The following is a 21876-nucleotide window of genomic DNA, read 5'->3' as shown; positions in this document are numbered from 1 at the left end:
GGCCCTTGCTCAACTCCAGAGCTGCCTAAAAGCACAGACAGTCCAGAAGGTGGCTTAATGGAACTGACTGGTCTCCTCCAGCATTCTGGGCTGCTGCCAACGAGGTGGAAGTCTCCCCTCATTATATTGTTGTTTACAGAATCCTCCTTCGGCCCTCTTATGACTGATTGCCTTCACCTCGGTGCCATGACACTGTGTGCGCCCACTACTGGCAGCCCTTCATTTCAGCTTCTGAAGCCATGTGAGAGAGGATTTCTTTTTTGTTGTCATATCCTATACTTTCCCACTCGTGTATGTCAACTTTGAATTCTTAAAGGCAGAATAAGTTGGATTTGTCGGTTTCTGTTTGTAAACGCACAATTCAAACTTAGCCCCTCGGTCGACCGGAGAGCAGTGAATCAGAAAAATAAAACATTATTTTATGATTGTTTTACAGCGGTTTTCGTTCTAAAGCACAAATTAACACGGCCACACTTCCACACAACCCTGCAGGAAGGATCCCATTGCCGGATTTTGTGGGAACATGCAGCCAAAGCAGCGCTTCATCCTGTCTGCCTCTGCTCTGCCTGTGTGTGTGTGTGTGTAGCGCAGTCCCGCCCTCAGTCAAACAGACACACACACAGACCCGCAGCGCTTTATACATCCATAGCCTTGCATAGTCAGACCTTTCTCCACACTTCGTTTTTTCTATGTTGTTGGTGTTTGTAACACAGCATCTCCAGTCATCGTTGCCTGCCTGTTCTAATGTACTTCCTCGGCTGCTTACAACTTATTTGTCCTACTGTCTTTAATGACATCCTGCTGCAACATTGTGAGCTTTTGAGAAGACATTTGATTTTACAGTCTGTCAGGCTGGATATTTGATTCCTTTCATTTCCAGTATACTGGGAGAATCCCTAGTGGGAATGTGTTTCGCAAACATTCAGGTTTTCTCCACTAGTTCTGTCACCTACTGTGTGTAAAGTGTGTGTGCGTGCGTGTGTGTGTGTGTGGGTGCGTGAGTAGATGCACATAGCATTCCCGCTGTGCTGTTAGTGATTTGAATTCCCCCCCTACCACAGGCAAAGGACCTGAGACGCTGTTCGCTGGGCAGAAGCTGAACGACAATGAGTGGCACACAGTGAAGGTGGTGCGAAGAGGAAAGAGCCTGCAGCTGTCTGTGGATAATGTCACAGTGGAAGGTTAGTTGTGATCAGTACACAGAGGGATTGATTTGGGGTGAGAAGCAGATCCGGACTGGCCATCTGGAGCGCAGGGAGAATTCCCGGTGGCCTAGCAAACTGATTGGCCTGGAGTGTAAGTGTTAAAAATGCTAAATGAAAATGGTAAATCAAAGAAAAAGCAACACAGGGCAGCTACAGTACCTCAGAACTGTAAACCGTCAGCCCCCCTTCCTGCTTATAACCTGATGGTATGATCTCTGTCTGTCATCACACGTGTTTGGTCGCATGCACATACACATCAACACAACGTTCAGTCAGTGCATGCACTCAGTGCGTGGAGTGCCCGTGGCCGAGCAGTGTGGAGGAAAGTGTCGCTAAATACTGTAAAATTACAGATATCTTCACGAGCAAGGGATGTGGTTGGTGTTTAAAAAATGAAAAAACATACTCGGCCCTTGTCACAACTACCCGAGTTGATTATTTGTTTTAATGAACTTAATCATGCTATGGTGGTAAGCAGGAGATGTGTATGTATGGAAATAATCTGGAAAATAAAGACCTGTATACTCTTTTCTGTCAGGTGGAAGTATCTCCAGTTACTCAGAGCTACCAGAGCTTCATGATGATAAACATAAGTCCAGTCAGAGCTCTGAGGAAATGCCGGGTGCAAAACACTCCAAATGTGCACAAAAACAATATATATATGGCCTGGACTGACATTAGATTCCCAGCCTGAATTATTATCCCATTCTGGCCCTGGTGAGAGGCAGTGAATAAGACCATAGTGAGTCTGAGGATGTACGCACAAATCTACATGTATTACCCCACAATAACACATCCACCCACAGAACATCAACTGTTTTGCCATTTGTCATTAAAATTACTCATTTGAAAGCAGAAGTTGACCAGTTATGATGATAATGAATCAGACATGGAGGTGGCATACGATTTGTTAATTTATTATTGAACTGATATTTAGGGAGAGTGGTAACAGAACTAAAAAAAAGTGTTTATTTGCAAAAAATATTGCTGAAATTAAAATATTTTTTGCATTACGTATTGGTGAGTAAACCCTAATACCCAATTGTGGTCACGATTTTACCCACATTGACTTATATTATGTCTAATTTAAAAGGCTGGAAATGGTGAACAAGCTAGTTACCCCAGCAAATCCATATAGACATATAAATAGCTGAAAGGGTAGAAAATGTAATATAGACTGAGCACAAAAGAGAAAGAAAAGAAGAAGAAGAGGTTTTTCAAGCATATACCGATTGTGAGTGAGCAGCGGTGTACAAAATACGGAGATACAGGATCTGCCAACTACTAAGAAAATAGCAAGAGATGGATGAAAGGTCAAGAGACGAGGTGGCGTCACGGGCATTCACAGTATTGTGGCCTTAGGCGAAAGGATGGCAAGGCAAAGGATGAGGGAAGAGGTGAGAAAAAGGTGTGAGCTAGAAAAAGGAAAGAGAGTGGGCACGCTGAGGCCAGAAGCAAGGAATGACCCTGTGAAGTTCTGACTGGTTCACAAACTGGTTCATAGGTAAGAAAAAGGAGGGAGTGCTCTGGGAGTCCTTGCAGGACTGGCCAGGCTTCGGTACTGAAGGCATTTTAATCGGCAGCTTGCCAAGCTCATTACTCCACATCTCCCCGTAAACACAATATATATTGTGGCGTGCAGAGCAGTAACAACAGATTTTCTGTTTGTATAATTTCCTTCACAGCAGGTTAGAAAAATAGGCTCAACCTTTGTCAGGCTATACAATAAAGCCATATAATGTACACACACTGTTTTGTCAAGAAGCTAAAATCAATTTTAAGATTTAATAAGCATAATAAAGTCATGCCAAAACCATATAATATGTTCTTATCACTAAATTACTGTAGCAGAAAGCAGTAAATTAGAGTTTGATATGCATTGCTATACAGTTAAATTTATGCATTTTAATATTACCATGACTTTTCCATGATTATATTGAGTTTGACATTCAATTTTCCACAGAAAGTATAAACTTCAAGAAATGTAACTTATTATCCTTTAAAACATATTATATGTGTCTGCTTCGAATGGTTATAATCCTTTCACAGTGTTATAATGTGACATAATCCTTAACATTTTCCCAGGATGCTTTATATTTCCTAATGGAGAGCAGTGCAGTTAATGTATTACCATCTGTGTTCTAAGTTAATGCTGTATTTTTCTGTATCTTCCACCATTTTAGGCCAGATGACTGGTGCCCACACACGTCTCGAGTTCCACAACATCGAGACAGGCATCATGACTGAGCGCCGCTTCATATCTGTGGTGCCCTCAAACTTCATTGGCCATCTCCAGGGCTTGACCTTCAACGGGGTGCCCTATCTAGACCAGTGCAAAAATGGAGACATCTCCTACTGCGAACTGAATGCCCGCTTTGGCATGCGCCACATCATCGCAGATCCAGTGACGTTTCGAACGAAAGGCAGCTACTTAGCTTTAGCCACTTTGCAAGCTTACACCTCCATGCACCTCTTTTTTCAGTTCAAAACCACCACGCCTGATGGCCTGATGCTCTTCAACTCTGGAGACGGGAGCGACTTTATTGTTGTGGAACTGGTGAAGGGGTGAGTTCCATGTTATTTTAGTTAACTGATTGACAAGAAAAGGGTTTTTTTCCCCAGAAATGATTTTGCCCACTGTCAGAGATGCTCCTACTTTCCCCAATTCCCTTTCTGTTTGGCTTTAAGAGTAAATACATTTAAAGTTGCTTCTCAGCTGGCCTTTTACTTCTTCTCCAATTTGCAGTTGACAGAAAACATGGAAAGCCTTTACTCTGTTTGTGCTGAAAGCACCATCCTTTATTTTGTACTGTAAAGCATTCTCACTTTGCAAAGTAATCTAGCCCATCTCCTGCAAAATCTAACCCAGTCGCTCACGGTGTGAAATAAGGAGGAATACAGTAAGGAGTCTGGTGAATTGTCAGTTGGTCACCACACAAATCAAGAAAGGAGTCCTGAACTGTCATTTAAACTGTATGTTCTTAGCAACAAAACAAAATATAAACTGAAACATAGCTTTTTTCTCAAAGTTAATGCAGATCAGAGAGTTATTTAACCAACCAGAGACTGCTGGTTGTTATTGGTTGGGAAACAGAAAGTGGAGAAATATCCATGTCTATCTTTCTTGAAAACCTGTCTTTTGGGTATTTATTTTTGCAATCCATTAACTGATAACTTTAATGCATACTTGTGAGCACAATGCACTCCTCTGACTGCCAAAGTTTTTGGCAAATTTTCTTTAAAAGCTTGACGAAGCAAGCACAAACCAGAAATATACTGGTTCAAATTGTGAATTGTATCACTCTAAAAGCTGTTCATAATTAGAGTATCAAAAAGAGGCTTGTGCTTGTTTATCGCTCTTCCTCTTGTGCTCTATATTCAGCACTGTTACAACACAAAAGCCTGAGCTGCCTCTGCCACACAAAGACAAGTGGCTACATAAAGGAATTAGAATCAAGGTAGAAACAAAAAAAAAAAAAAACACATACCTTGAATGAAACAGCCACAATAGCCTTAACCTAAAACACAAAAGACAGCCATATTGAAGGAGGGAACTGTGCCACCTTGTCTGCCTTTAGGCAAACAGGGGCTTTTAGACAAAAGCGTGTTTCTATATTTACATGTCAAACCAGTTGAGTAAACAAAAAAGAAATCCCAGGCCTCATGTGCAGCCACAGAAACTCGTAATATTATTTTTCTCAAAAATATGTTCTTAGACAGAGAACTGGATGGAGACATTAGAGACAAAGTAGGAGAGCAGAATGTCATCCAATCCAATCACTTCATCAATACAATTGGAGGTTGAGTGTCGTTGACTCTGATAAGTGTCTATCATTGAAAGAAAGCATGTTATGATGACAAAATACAGTTTGATTTCTAAAGTGAAGCCAAAATCAGCACTGCCATGATTGTCCCCATTTTTAGAAAAATTGTTCTGACTGACACACAGTGATTTTGATTTCAAGAACCGCTACTGCGTTAGATTTGTAATAATGACCAGACAAACACACACTTACACACACATACTCTTTACTCTGATATCTTTCTTCACAGTTATGTCCACTACGTCTTTGATCTCGGCAACGGGCCATCACTAATGAAGGGCAACTCAGACAAGCCACTCAATGACAACCAGTGGCACAACGTGGTGGTGTCCCGGGACGCCAACAACATACACACACTCAAGATCGACTCACGAACCGTTACTCAGCACTCCAATGGAGCCCGCAACCTGGACCTCAAAGGTAACAGCAGGCTGTCCAGCCCTCAGTGATAGATTCTTCCAGAAAACATTACTACAGACAGGAAATAACTATTCCAGTGTCATCCTTGGTGTGTCCCTTAAGTATTGTTGGACAGCGGCCATGAACACATGTCAGCTCAAATCCATCTAAATTAGACCCACTTTCAGGATCACAGTGGCTTTTAGTCCACTGTACATCCATTGGCATTCTTAGTCACTGAGGAATGTGTGTGTTTCTAAAGAGGTCTTGAAAACTTTTGTTCTTAAATAATTGACAAAAACACAATTGTCATAACAAAAGATTAGAATTATCTTAGCTACAAATACACAGAGCACAATGCTACCTTGGTATTTTTGTTAGGTATAAATATTTCTCTATGCATAGCTCACAAAAATGACAGAGAAAATCCAAGGCTTACAGGAATTTGCGTGTGCTTGTTTGAACATGTGCACTGTTTTTTGTGGGGGGTTTTTCCTGAAATTCTGGACATTTCAGTGCAAAGGCCCAGGATGACCAGAGAAAACTAAGTGATGCTGCCAAGTGTAAATGTGCTTGCCAAACATGAGTACACCGGGGGTGAAATAAAACTTAACAAAAGCCTGGCAGCATCTGTGCTAGTCTATCCTCTTCACCTTGAAAAATGATACACCCTCTCTCAGCAGATGTTGGCTTGACAGGAACAGGGCAATAACAGAGCAATATCCTTTACCAGTTGGTATCCCAATATGACCTAAATCCTAACATCTCAGACCAAGGTGAAAAAGAGAATCATACCAAAAACAATAACAGCTTATCACTTCATCCTTCTGTGCTTTGCTCTTTTTTGTTTCCAGCGAGCTGCCTGTCTGATTGGAATAAACAGTCACATTGGGTATACTTGACTTTTACCCGCAACATGATGACTATCTTTTGATGGAAACACCTTTACTTCTTTGACTTTAAAATACCCTGCCCTCATGTATCATCTCGAAATAATAGCCATGGTTACAAGGCACTTAAGTATGAATAGGTATCTCTGGTCTGCTGGGAGACTGGGACTAGAAGCTCAGGTAATTGTAGGCTTTAGACCTCAGAAGTCAGGCTTTCTGATGTGTTATTTGGATGCTTGAGAGTGGCTGCCCTTTGGACCGAAAGAGTGACAGCATAGAAATAAAAGTAGAGAATCGAAACGAAAGAGAAAGAGTTGCTTACTTGGAAGAAAGACACCAAGATGCTGACAGTGTACAACAGAGGATGGAGGATAGCGTCACCAATGCTTAACTTTCAAGTCCCTTACTGTACTAAAATTAAGATTAGCTGTGGAAGATTCACTTTGATTTTGCCTGCATCATGTCCCAGAGTTTGTTGTGTAAGACACATCAGAAGTCAGGGTGAGCCCCCGGGGCCACCAAAGGCTGCAGGGAGTCCAAAAATCAAAAGGCGCACCGAGCTTTTTTGGGAAGACATGATTTATTGACGGACTAACCCTTTTTTCAGTTTAGTCATTTGGGGTATGCATACTGCAATTAAAAAGGATAATCATAAGCAGGGGGTGAAGAGGAATGGCACTAGACCAGTGTCCTTACACTGGGTTACAGACAAGGGTACTTAACACAGACAGCCCTGTCTCCTAGAAATTAGATATATATATACACAACTGATTTGCTACAGCAAATACATTTTGAGAGAAACATAATGCCGACCGAATTACGCTTTCTATTATCATAATGAGGAAATGTGGTTAATTACCTGGTAATTCGCAAAAATGTTGATACTGAACATATCAGTAAAATGTTCACTGACAACATATTTCATTTGTTTTCCACCAAAATAGGCAATCTTGCAATACACTATCCACATTATTCAATGTTTTATGGTTATGTTTAGGATACAGAAGTGTCAGAAAATGTCAGCAGTGACTTTTTTTTATTATTAATATTTATGTGAAATCACTCCCTTTCCCTAACCTTAACCAAAGTGCTCTTGTTGCCTGAACCTAACCACAGACAGGAGTCTGGACGCGAACACTGGATTCTGGTGTCACAGTCGTGCACTCTGTATGCTCGCCATCCACTGCGACCACCTCCCTGCCCCCTCAGCGCGGTACATAAATACAGTGTTTCATTCACTCAAATAAATGTTGTCTCTGAACATAATCCAGGCAACGATTACGAATGTCACCACAACGTAATTATGAAAACAATTTAGTAATATACAAACGTAATTTCTAGGAGACAGGGTTGACACATAACACGCTTCCATAAGCCGGAGATGCAGGGAATGAAGAGTGTAAAATTAGATGCAGTGGTTTTAGCAGTGAGACATGTGATTAGCAGCCTGGTCTCACTACATTTCACAGTGAATGCAAATAGTGCATCATGCACATGGCCAATTATGTTTTTGTCAGATATGCTTTGGAGGAGGAATGTAACCGTCACATTATTTGTTTGTTCACTTCACAAGACTGCAATGTCAATAGAGGAATCAATAATCACTATTTATTATGAATGCTTGCTTTTGAGGTTTTTGAGTATTGCAAGTCTCCTGTACATCCATGCACTCTTTGCAGCATATCTACTATGGTGATCGCCTACAGTAAAGTGAAGTAATTAGGAGGGTTTTGATTTTGATTGATTGCTCCTGTCTAGCCTGTGGCACAGACTGCTGTCAATCAACTCTGAGATTAGATGGGATAATCATTAAGAGACAGTCAATTAGGTTTTTAAAAGGAGTGTGCTGCTATCCCCAGGTGTTGGACTATGTTGTTTTGGGTTTGCATCTTAGCCAGAACCATTATCCCAAGTCATCCCCATCTTCCCAGCTTATGCAATCATGTTGCACTGTGTCCCTTCTAATCAAGCAGATGTGATTCATAACAAACCCCCAAGCAGAAGAGATACGCACCCTCAGCTGTCATTATAGTTTACAAAAAGTAAACATAATCTGTCTTCCCATTATAGGGATAAGCATTGTTTTCCAAGCAATACAACTGGTGTTAGCATTCCCTCACTCAGCTTGATTAGTAGACAATTGTACCTCCTTCTTATAAAACACCACCAACCAAGCGTGCACTGACAAGATCCCTCAGCTGTCCACCACAGAGCCTGCTGCGACAATGACTCCGTTTGCATATTCACCCCATTGAATGATTTGTCTCACAAATAAAACAGAAGGCAGCCGTTTTGCCTTTTCAGTGCCCAATCAACACAGTATACATGGTTGGGGAGTAACCCTCCATCTGTGTTATTAATCTGTAATCCGCTGTCTTCCTTTTCTTTATCTGAACAACTCTTGCCTGCATGGGATGGAGGCTGTGCTACTGGGAAGAATAATAGTTGTAAATCTTGCTTCAGAGGACTTCAGTGGGGAGAAGATGTCTCTATCCTCAATTCTCTCATCCATGAATTGGGCATTCAAACCTTGCTCTGTATTTCTGCTGTGACCCTTCCCCTGCCAAAATATCATACACAGCTCAACACTGTAGTGCCATAAACATGTGTGTAGGTGAAGAAAAGCATACATACTGTATCCCTCTTACATTTGCGTACACACGGAGTATGCTATGCGCGCTTTTCTGACTGTTCAGCAGTCACACACAAAGCTTTGCAAATCAAACACAGAAGAAATAGCAACAATGAGCCATTTCTCACAATCTCTTTGCTCTGTTTAACACCATTTCTGCCTGAATTTCAAAAAAAAAAAAAATAATAATAATTCCAAGCTTTGTCTGTGTAATTGGCTAGAGAAAATGGGTTTTGTGCTCTCTGTCTTCCGTCTCTTTGTTTTTGGACAGGCAAAGAATCTTCAAGGCATCCCTCTTTGTCAGCTAAAGTATGGTGAGGGAAAAACACACACCTACCACCTAGGATAGCACTGAGTGGATCTAGTTTTGTATAGTGAAAGTCTCAAAAGAAGACATGTTGAACATACACCATACAGGGAAAACCGCTCTGTCATTCCTGCTGACAACCTGCAGAACATAGTGATAGCAAGTTATTACCATATTCTTGCCCTGAAATAGTGTTGTTGATTCTACAGTGCAACACAGTTTAAAAAGGATCCTTATCAAATTTACCAGAGAAGCTTTACAATATGATGGTAAAACATGAAGACACAGAAAAATCCTTTAGTAATACCACTGGATACCATAAATGATGATAATGAATGCTGAATATGATATCACTATTTAGTACCAAACAGCAAGTGCAGACTTCTAGAGCTTGGAATTTGTACTTGTTAATTTGATATGGAAAGTATCACACACATTATGACCAGCAGATCTGACTCCAGCCCCAGCAGTAGCTGGCTAAAACTATTATTCAGTGTTATGAGTGGAGGGAGAGAAAGAGTGTTCCTTAATCCATATACGTATGTTTCACTAGCATAGTAATTCATTTTCAAACTAGGACTGCTTGTTCGGGTCAACTTGTTCTCACTTAGGTCAGAACAAATTTCTTTGGACGCTGTGTTACCTACAGGGCAGTAAGAGTGGAGCTTATTATCTATTCAAATTGTCACAGACAAAATCAAAAGATCTTCATGAAGCATCTAAAACCGTGTTTCTAAAGCTCAGAATAAGCATGCCAAACTAAAACTAATTGGCATGTGCCAATACCTGTCACATTTCCTTAAAAATATAGATTTTATTCATATAATTATCTATTATGTCCATATCTAGTAATATTCAGCATGATTTTATGCTGGTATAGACCGCTGACCAGTATCTGTCTCGGAATCTCAGCTGCGGTTTTTAATTTCTATTTTTATTTTGGGGATCTTATGACTGGCTAAGATGTAACCAATGGGGATCCTATACAGTATAAATTGTTATCTGTTAACAACACGCCTCCCCAGCTGCTACTTTGCTCCAGGAAAAATGTTAATTGTCACAAAATAATTCAAAAGAGAAGAAGGGATTTCCTTCATTAAACACGTCAATCTCTGCAGGAAAGTGTCAGACAGCCTGCTGTTTGATGCTTCATATTGTGAGGCCTGCTTTGCCTGTTTTAGTAGTGCTTTTTTTCACATGTACGGTTTGAAATGTTTTATGTGTGTTACTTGTAGCATTTTACCATTAGTAATTACCATGTTCATTTTGAGGCTTCAGTATAATTACCAAAAATAAACAAGACCGTCGCCCAGAAGACAAGCAGCCTCCTCTGGGGAAGATAGCAGAAACAATTAGCAGCATCCTTTTTGTGACAGGAAGCATTAGGGTTAGTATGATATGTCTTCATCTCGCACCAGTAATACCACTTGGGGTGGACAGAGGCTAGTTGTCTCCATTTGTTTATGCTAATTATGCCAAGGTATCACAATTAATTTAACAATGATATATTGTTCATTAATTCATTAGTACTTGGTTTAACACCTTAAACCAAGGACACTTAAGGTTAATTAGTGAATGTTCTCTGACTAAAGCTAATGAGAATATGTGCACTTTGCCGTATCCTGTAAAATCAATTGATGACACTACTGAAGTTTCAAAATTTTGGGAAGGGAAAACTGGTTATTGATTTCTCCAAGGCCACAACCATAACATGCAAATTCTTAAAACCGGAGCAATAAATTGTCAAAGTTAGTCACGCAAACAAAACAGAAAACTGCATGTTTTAGCGAACGTCTGGTCTTGCAGTGCTGTTCTGTTTGCATCTTGCAATTTCCTTGTAAAGCTGAAGCTGAAGTAAACAGTGTTGGGCATGTGGAAGAGGAAGTGAACACAAACCCTTGCCCTTAGGGGAATACCCTGCTTTGCTATGCAAAGAACATGTTAAGTCAAAGATATTAATGTCATTATTAAATACAGTGATGGGAAATGAGTAATAACAACAATAGTAGAACAAATCTAAAGAAGAGTCTTTTCAGGTTTAGAAAATGCAGGGAGGAGGAATAATTTGGTGTACAATATTCAGACAGTGCCTGTCCCTTCCTTTTGAAGATGCTTGCTAATGAGGCATGAGTAGAATTGTAAAGAGATGACATTGAATATGTTCCATTTTTCAACAAAAGCAGAACTAATTGAAACACAATGTGGAGGAGAGGTTTGGCAAGGGAGAGAGAGGAGGAGAGAAAAACAAACAGGTACACACATTTTAACGAGCGCTGCTCTTGCCAGCGGTAAAATTGAGATTAGCCGTTTGATCACCCCTCAGCATTTCTTTCTTCTTCTTTCTGGTTAATATCAGTGTCTGACAAACCAAGCAAAGCTAGTCACTAATCCTGCCACAATAACAAAAGCGATTCAAAACTCATAGTAGACTGGGCACAACACTAATTCTAACTGTTGTCTCCTATTGACTATCAGGACACTAGGTGTTTTTACAAATTGATAAACAAAGCACCATGTAGTCTCGGTAATTATCATAAAGCAAACTGCTCTTTTTTTACATTACAGTCTCAGCAAAGAAAGCTATCCATATTCAGCACAATAATATTTGTTCTTTGATTTTGTACGCTGCCATCAATATCAAGTGCAAACAGTCTACAGTCTCAGCACTGTAGTAAAAAAGTTACAATCAGGGAAGTGAATGGAGGAATAATGGCTGAAGTTTGAAAAAAAAAATACTTGGGTGATTCTCATGTCTATATCAACCTACAGCCTATTGTTTATACTCTGATGGTATGTGGGAGGAGAGCACAGATGTAGCATTCACAACAAATACTAATATGACAAATATATATATATGGAAATATATATATATATATATATATATATATATATATAGTAGAAAAGGTTTCAGTCGTAGTCATCTGGACACTGTTTTCAGAATCAAGACGTTTCAGCTCCCATCCGGAAGTCATTCTCAATTGTGAAGTTCGTCAATCGTCTTCCGGATGGGGAGCTTTACTTTGCTGGCAAACACAGTCAAAAATTTGCATTAGTTTGGAAACCTTTTATTTAAAGATAAGAAGCGGACTTATCCCATGACACTAGGATTACAACAAGTAACATATTACTCACTAACAGAGCATTTGACATAAGAATATACACTCACATTAGGACGGCTAACTGATTTCAAGCAAAACTGCTAAACAAACAAACACTAATGATTTATATATTATTAAATTGTTAAGGGACTCATAATTTCAGCACTAATTTACATTATCCTGCAATTTATTTCCATTTTATACATGTTGATAAATTTCATTTAGGGGAATTGTTTGACAAGTTGAGTCTGCAGAGAAGTTGTAACAGAGAGCATTGGGCATAAACTATACGCACATGCACATGTCTGCAGACAGAGACACACACATACTCTCAGAAGAAGCACTGTCTCTATCTGGGCTCCACCTCTGGTGAAGAAGCTGGCTTTTGATGAAAGGAAGAGATGACGTGGGAGAAAAAAAAAGGGAGAGTGGGAAAATGGCCAAAGCTCTGAGTAATGCCATAGTAAATTGTAATGTAAGACAGGTCAGTGGGAGAGAAAAGCTAAAACACACTGCTCTATTGCAGCACTCAAGCTACCTAACCCATCATTTATTGAGAGAGCACTGACACTGAGCAGAAAAATAGAGGGGATAGAGAAGGACATGGGAGGAAAAAAGAATAAAAGGGAAACAAAAAAATGTGAAGCTTTATAGGACTGCGTGAAGGACTTATATATTTAGGCTGATTTATATCTAAAACTTGACATGGCATTTGATGTTGCCATGTTGACTTATAAACAACTTTCAGCCTACACAAGTGATTAAGAGGTGGTTTCTAAAAAAAGACTTAGTTATTTAACGCATTTGTTTATTTGATATCACTATGTCTGATAATGGTGATTAAATGTTGATTGATTCATTTTAATAGTTAAAATAATATATGGGTGTTGTTGATTGAAAACATTAATAATGAGGAAGATAAGAATGGTGATGGTGGCAACATCACCGACTGTGCTGATGATGTACAGTAGATTACGGCAAATTAATGGTGCAGTGTGGATGAACTCTACATCTCCCAAACTGCTTTTACTGTCTTCACACTCCTAAAGCTTCCCAATGCAGAGGTGCTATACAAGATGCTGAAGCTGAGACATTTATACCATCTGACATTAGGCACTAATCCAGTTATGCTGCGTGTGATTTGTTTAGTTATTATTATGCAAATGATTTCTGGCGCTGCTTTGGCAGGTTTTTATTACATTGCCTCCTCCTTCTCTGTCATTCACAATCCTACACCAGGTGCAAACTGAGGCAGTGTTAAAGAGGAAATTGGATAAAGTACACATGTTGTAAACACAGGTACGGACACATGCAGTCAAATGGACATTTCTCACTTTTCTCTTCCCAGCAACATTGATTTTCAACTGAAACCTTACTTCCATACCTGGTTCACTGTTCGTGCTCACAACACTTTGAGCTAACAAGTCTCAAAGGAACACTGGAAAACTAGTATCTTCCTGTATGAATGCAAAATAATTCATCTAAACATTTTCTGTCATCAGAATAAGTCCTAAAATATGTACTGATCTGCCTGATTAGTTTTTTCAAGGTGCCGACGCTTGTTTCAAGAGAAATCTTTGAACATGTACAAAGAAGTACAGTATATTGGCCAAATTGGAAGTATTTTATTCAGAATATTAACATTGAAAACGATCTTTGTTTGATTCTCATTGCGTTCGTGCACAAACCATGGGGTAAAAAAAAAAAAAAAAAAAACACACCATCTTGGCAGAGAAGCAACATGTTAGCAAAGTGCAAGGAGCCTCAGTGGCTCCACAATGTGTGCGAGTGTGATGGGCTCAGACATCAATGGAGTAAACATGCCCCCAGCATATCTCTCTTTAAGCCTTCACACCTTTGTCATAAAAGACTATTGATAAAACTGTGAAAACACAGTAGAAGGGAAATTGGGGGGGGGAACTGTCTTTGTATTTAAGACAGACATTAGATCATTTTTTAACTGAATTCAACACACAGAAGCCAGCACCTAATAGCCACTAGAGAAGCTATATGTTGAAACACCTCCACAATTGTTTCTGTTTGGCATAGATATTCAAAATTCCTTTCCAAGTTGAGTGTCAGCTTAATAGGACCTTGAAGCGTTTTAACACTCGAAGCCCCTTAAGCTAAAACTGTATACTCTTGTAAAGATTACAAGGTCAAGAAAATTTCTGAAGAAAGATGTGTAATCGGCACTGTACAGCACAGCGGTTGCAGTATTTTGCCTCCAGATTTAATTTATGTTCTGTGCTGTTTCCATGGTGGATGAAGTAAAAATGAATACGATTTCAATTTTTATTGCTGTACAATGAATTTCTTCAGTATGATCACATACATCTCTGTCTTGTCCTTCACTTGATAGATCTGCACCGTCTTCTTGTTACCGTTGCCCCAGAGAGGCTAATTTTAAAGGCTATTCATGCTGACATGATGTTATTGAGGAGGGCGATAATAAGAAGCAATAGACAGGGAGAAGAAAAATGTATTCTTCTGACATAAAGGAGTAGACCCTGCCATTATTGTAATGACATTCTCTCTCTCCACACAATATAATGGAAGGACAAGAAAACAGGAAAAAGAGGTTAAAGTCATGTTCCTTTTATCTGAGAATGTGGGTACAATCATCGTTTTTACCAAATATACCCCATGCTGCTATGTCCTTGAGCAAGACACTAAATCCATAGCCGCTCCAGAGCTGCTCTACTGTTGCTCATCTTGATCCTCTTATAGAGAAGGGTAGCACAAGAAAAATCCCTCTTGTAGAGAGGGGTAGCAGGTGAAAATTATCTCTGTAGCATGACATTAACAGTCCGATTAAATATAATAAGGCAAAAGGAGGTGGAAGCTGCTGATGGACACCAGCAGGGGGACGCCATCAGCCAAAAGAGGGAGGCCTTTCAGGCTTGACTGGCACTGTTAAGGACAGAGTAGGCCAGAGTAGACACCAAGATGGAGACACAGATGGTTTTATTGTACATGAAGAAGAAAACAAGTGGAGAGTAGAATGGGAGATTATGGCTACTGATACTGTCCTTTGCTTAGCGGGGTTGGAGATTGGGAGCTGGAAACACACACGCTGGAACACGAGGCTGGAGACAGGATCTCAGGAGAGGAGAAAGCACAGTTTTCAAAGCTAGAGTCCGAAATGTTGTCTTGCAGGGCAGAGAGTAATGTCCTTGTTGAAATGAGACCAGACACTGACTGAGGTGAGTGGTGTGTTTTTATACTGGGGCTGGAGTGATGCAGATGGAGATCAGGTGTGTAATTGGCAACAGGTGTCTTGATTAGAATTCTGGTGAGGGAGCACGTTGTGGTTGTGGGGTTGTGGAGCCTGGCAGGTCTGTGACAGTATCTCTCTCTGAAATAATGTTTGGGCCATCTTAACGGAGTCAGGAGGTGGCCTCGATCACCTGCTGTTTCGGTTATAGAACCTCTTAAATGGTCCCTCCACTTACTTTTTTTGGTTTTCAAAATTACACCAAAGGATAACATAAACAAATTTACCACAGTCAGTTTTATGGTTTATTTAGGAGAGAATGGGGCTGCATGGCTTCATCCCACATTAGTCATAAATCTCTGGGGCCTCATTGGCTGGTCTGTGCTCTCCTGGCAGTGGCCCGACTAGTAATAATGCCCCTTGATGAATGGGATATTGTCATGGGTGCATTTGTTTATTTTCCACACTCACAAGTCGCTTTCTCCATTATCTGAGAAAGACAGTTTGAAAGAGAAAATCCTGCCCTTCTCCATTGTATGATTTCAACAACTATGGCGAAGGCCATCATGAAGGTCCACAAAACAGTGGGATTCTTTAAATAACTCAAGACAGACATGTAAATGGCAAATCCAATTTAAAATCCACCTTAAAATAGATTTCATGAAAGTTATTTTTATATAAATTTAATTTCTAAGTATGATCAAGTATGTTGAACAGAAGAGACAGATTGAAGTGAAATTACAGAGCTGTTCCATGGACAGTGAATAATAGCTGCTAGGACACTGTGACAGCAGTAGATTTTACTACAGGATAGCAAGCTGGATTCACAGCTGGAATCTCTTCACTGAGCTCAAACTGATTTATATGTTATATCTGAAACAGAAATTCTGTGAGCCCACACTACTTCAACTCCAAAAACTGTCACCTTATATCAGTTCAAAAGTGCCGTCTGTGCACATTCAACTTCTGCCAGTTTTAACAGGTGTAAGGAAAACTAGACCAGTAAAACACTCGGGTAACAGGCCTGAACAACTGACCTGTACTGTCATTTCTGCCAGATATCATTTAGGGTACAATCGAGTAAAGCAAAAAAAAAGATAGGTAAGGGAGAAATACAAGGTGACGATATTGTGAGTGTAAAGCGAGGGTGGAAAATGAAAGGGCAGGGAGATGAAAAAATACGGGTAAAATGTAAAGTAAAAGATAGTGACCAAGCAAAGTCAGATAAACTGAAGTGCAGTAGAAAGGACAGAGTGCAGCCAAGGCAGAGTGACATTTCATGGAGAGAATGGAAGCATGAAAGTGTGCAATGATGCCTGTCTGTGTCACCATACAATCTATCAGAAAGTGTAGCAAGCATTGGCACATATTCGGAGCTGTCTCAAGGACTCACATACAAGCTGACTGTGTTTGGGTCAATGAGACATTGTCATGGTGGCAACCATGTTACATGTTTAATTATATGTTTTTGTTTTAGAAATTATGAATTTAGGTATTTTTCTTTCCTCTAATGTAGAAATTATGGGGTTAGTTGTATAATTAATAATCAGCTTGTATAATTTTAATACAACAGGCTACAGTAAATGAGCAGCTCAGACATACCACTGAATTGATGGCGGTGAACAAATCAAATAATAATGCTGTTCTTGATCAACAAAATCTTTGCAATACATCACATAAAAGCAAACATGACTAAATACCAGTAAATTCTGGTTATGATATTAATGTTAATTAACATATTATTAGGTCACTGGACACATTAGGCCCTGGAACCATACCAAACACAATTTCTACTTTTTCTGCAGTCAGTTGGATTCCAGGGCTTGACATTAAGCTTGGCTGGCGGAAATCTTTTACTTCCCAAACTTACTTGTCTGAAATGGAAAATGTAGGCCTATTAAAAATATCATTTTATGATATGTTAACCCCCAAACTATCAATTGCCTTGTTAACTCATCAAAAGACATTTCATTCGAACTTGACAGAAACAACATAAAACTCACCAAAACCGTCTTGGTTTATCTATGCACTGTTCAAACAATCACCAACTCTGGATTGGTCGAAATAAATTGTTAATACTCCGAGTTAGGTGCGAAAAGAAACAGCTGTTATATGCTCTCCTCAAAGCCACCAGACTCCATTGACAGAAACAGTAATTTTATCTCGCTGAACATTGTAAAACACACTTCATTCAAACTCGACAGAAACAAAATAAAACTCACCAAAACCATCTTTGTTAGTCTTTCCACTGCTCCAACAATCACCAACTCTGGTTTGGTCGAAATAAACCCTTAATTCACCGAGTTAGATGTGAAAATATCCTCGATCTACACACTGTTTCCCCGCTGCCTCTCTCTGCCATTCCTGTCCTTTTTTTGTTACTGGGTTAGCTCGCTGAACGAAAGTCTGTCGCTAAGCAGCGGCTCTCACTCATTCTTAGGAGGCATACCATTAAATCAGCAAAATATAATCACAAAATTTCCCAAAAAATACAACCTGTCCAACAAGATGGTCGCTCGTTATTCTATTGTGCAGTGCGTTTGAGATCACAAGGCATCATGGACGGCTAGTGGACGGCTAACAACAACAATAACGTGGATCCATTTTTATGGATCCATGTTATCAACATGGAAAAATGGATAAAGACATCACATTTATTGCCCGATCGGACAACTGCATGAGGCATTCCACACAGAGTTTATTTGCATCGGGCAAGCAGGCAAGCGTAAATGTCAAGCCCTGGATTCCATTGGAAAAGAATAGACTGTTGCTGTCACTTAAGTGATAATGCATGACAAGATGCCCTAGATGGAAATACTGGATGAGGTGGAGGTGTCCAGTCTGTTTTTTCAAAACCATTTGTTTACATTTAAACATTTTAGTTTTGTGCCTTTAGTATACCTTGCACGCTTATTAAGGATTGTTAAACTGTTGACTGGAGTTATGTTATAGATGTCCTTACATGCAATTTTGACACATGATAATTTTCCATTGCCGAGATATATCCACTAATAACCTTTTGTGAAGAAACTGTAAATGCTCAACATGTGGTTGTTGTCGAAAATGCATAATTATTGCTTATGAACAGTTGTCAGGCAGCTGCAAAAATGTTACATTTGCTATTAAAGTATTTGAGGCTAGACAGACTAATTTGTTGGTTGCTCAAGAAACAATAATGAGCTGATTGCAAATCAATAGCAAGTAAAAACTTAATTTCTTTCTCTCTATCTTGTTAAAATGTCCATGTGCATTTTGAAGACTTAATTGTAATGAGTCATTTTAGGCATGTAATGATTGCCACACACCATGCTGCAATGCAAAAACAGTAATTATTGCATGACAAACACAATCAAACATTAGTAGCTCAGTCATGCTTAAAAATAATAGTAATAGTATTACTGTAATAGTAATAGTTGTGTTAGACAGGCAACTTTATCCTTGCCTAAACATTCTTAGCCATAAGCAAACAAGGACTTGAATATTGGTGAGTCATTGGTCAATTTATGATATGACAGAACCTTGATTGTGGTGACAGTATGCAAAATATATGCAGACACAATATATTGTATCTTATATCTCTCTTATCTTATTCGTTTAATGTTCCGTTTTCACTCATTGTTTCCAATTACTCTGTTTACAAATTTTCCTCCCTCACTAACAGTAGCTGCCTACATTGAGAGAGTTAAAGAAAGAGCTCCCTCTCTGAGAGACTTTGTAAATGTATTATACCACCTGTGGTTATACTAGAACTGAGAGACAGGCTTGCACCTGTTAGAGAAAACATGTCACTGCAGTATCAAATAATCACAGCTTTAGTTGCCTACAGTCTTTTTTTCCTTGCAGAATTCAAAACATTTATTGCTATACCTTTTGTTTTCAGATACACACACATCCAAAACACAGACACAACACGCAACATAATTATACAACTTCTGATTTAGAATCAGTAATTAACGAGCAGACAGCGTCAACATTTATTCTCCATACCAGTCGTCTTTTTGTGGCGTCTTTGCAGATGGGAGCACCTCTGTAATTAGCAATCACACAATCTTCCTGCTGGCTGCCATTGTCCCAGCCCTGCCTATAACAAACACCACCACTGCCTAACAGTTATTCATTTGCATAGCCCACAACATGTATATGTGTGTGTTTGCACATGTTTTTGTGTTTCTCATCAGCAATCATTCAATCTTTGTCAATTAGAGCCAGCTTGAGAGCCAAGCAATACAAGCAGCAGAGACAGGAGAGAGCGAGGACTCGAGAGGGAGGCAGAGATTCTTAATAGAGCATTTAATGAAAGTTAATGGTGGGCTTTGTGTTCACCAGGGAATTGGCAAGACGGAGCTGATTATTGTTTAGAGATGAGACCAGGCATCATGCATTCATGGCCTATTCTCATTATCAAACTTCTCTTAATGAGGGTTATAAATCACATATATCACCGTATTGCTAGATTTGGGCAATACCATCACTTCACTTGGGAGCCAATTACAGGCAAGGATGAAATACAGGTCTTGTCTTGAGTTGACAAGGTGTACTGACCAAATAAAATTAATAGCTCAACACTGCTATTGAATTTAAACACTATATCTCCAAAAAAGTAAACTTTTCCATAATAGAAAAATCCAAAACGGCATTATTTTTCTATAGAAGCTGAAGCACTTCAAACATGAAACACTATTTGGATGTTAAGATGGGTGTCGTGGGTCTTACACACATGAAATTCATACCACTTACAGATAACTCAAAGATAATGAAAACTGTGAAACTGGAGCTATGAGGTTTTCTCTTGTCTGGTAGTGGCTTGCTTTTCTGACCAAATAATATATGTAACACAGCCAAGGGATTTACACATTGCACCTCTAAGAAAGTAAACTTCTACGGTATTAAAAAAACGTACTAATGTTTTTCAGTCACTGCTCCTGCTTTCTAGAAATCAAAGAACAAGTTGTGGGTCCTGAGGTCATCCACCTATCTCTCCGATGATTCACAGATCAAATTTACAAATCAGCAAAACTGGATATATGAGGTTTTCACGCCGTGGAAAACAAATTAAACCATCGTCACAAAGATCTATATTTCACATTAAAACACTCTGAAAACCCGGACTGTCCAGTGTAATTGTTAAGTCTGTGTGCTCTTCAAGATTGTGCTGTCAGAGGCTCTCCAGGGCCCCGTACCATAGCGTCCCAACTCTTCCCATCAGCCCATGAGAGGTCATTATGGTAACCGTAGAGATGTGGAGGTGGCAGTCTCTGGCGATGTCTCGGAGGCTGTAATTGGTCCCATCTTGTGGATCGCTTTGAGCTCTTCAGCACAGGCATTCATCACTGCTGGGACAGCAGAGCCAGACCTGGACACAGTTTCTGGCTGGGAGGAAAATGGTTACTCATCGTTTTAACCTGCCCACTCTAGAACAGTCCCAAAAACTGTAAGCCAAAAACATAGATCAAGCTGTATAAATGACAAAAACACATCTTATAGCACACTGAAATATCAATCTTATCCATGTCAATGATCACTAAGTATTACAAAATAACAAGCCACAGGCTTGTATCACAGTTATATCGACACTCAAAACATTTTTCCCCGCTAAGTTTTATAAAATGCCACCGTATATTTTGTGTTGTTTATTAGATCCATAAGTGGAACCAAATGTAATAAATGGTAAATATACAAAAACAAAAAGAGTTTAATGCTGTTTTTGATTTTGTGAAATAAAATTGTGCTACAGTATTAATAGAAAAAAAAATGTTAAAAGTTTGTGTTGGTCACTCAGCTGCATAAGATTATGCATGTAGCACCACTTGGATCTGAGTTAGGTGTGACATTGTGAATTTCTCACACGCTAACTTGGCAGCTTTTAGATTTTAGAAATGGGAACCTCCACAGTAAACATCCCCAGTGACACTACAGCCATGTCGCATTGAAAACAAGGTAGATAAGCTGTAATGTATGCTGTGGAGCAAACTGTTCATGGCCCAAATGAACAAGGAAGTCAAAACTTTACCGAAAGAAATCTGTAATTCAAATTAAAATATTCAACTCCGAACTGAACACAATGAGAGCCCAGTTCTCTGAGTGGGTTTGTGTATGTGCTGCATATTTATTCATCCTCTGTAGTCTTTATACCACTGAAAGAAAACAAAACTTGCATGACTAATTTTTACAGTACATCTGGTGCAGCCCTCCCCCTTCTCTTGTCTACTCCAGTTATGCAGTCAGCCAGTGGAATCTCAAACATGCTGTTGGCTTCTGCAGGAAATGCACTGTTTGTTCCTTTGAGATTAACTCCATACCGATA

The 21876-nt window shown here is 39.5% G+C and overlaps 1 protein-coding gene across 7 annotated transcripts in view; it reads left to right on the top strand.

Annotated features, from left to right (window-relative positions):
* Positions 1-21876, top strand: part of nrxn2b (neurexin 2b) — a 736473-nt gene that overhangs the window by 359482 nt on the left and 355115 nt on the right. For all 7 annotated transcript variants that reach the window (XM_044183093.1, XM_044183092.1, XM_044183090.1 and 4 more), the window contains 3 exons: positions 1062-1181; positions 3389-3770; positions 5259-5449. In XM_044183093.1, the coding sequence (XP_044039028.1) occupies positions 1062-1181; positions 3389-3770; positions 5259-5449 (693 nt within the window). The remainder of the gene's footprint in view (positions 1-1061; positions 1182-3388; positions 3771-5258; positions 5450-21876) is intronic.

This window comes from Siniperca chuatsi, linkage group LG22, assembly GCF_020085105.1.
Source record: "Siniperca chuatsi isolate FFG_IHB_CAS linkage group LG22, ASM2008510v1, whole genome shotgun sequence".
Taxonomy (NCBI): Eukaryota; Metazoa; Chordata; class Actinopteri; order Centrarchiformes; family Sinipercidae; genus Siniperca; species Siniperca chuatsi.
Note: the sequence above shows the minus strand (reverse complement) of the source record. Positions and strands in the feature narration are given on the sequence as shown.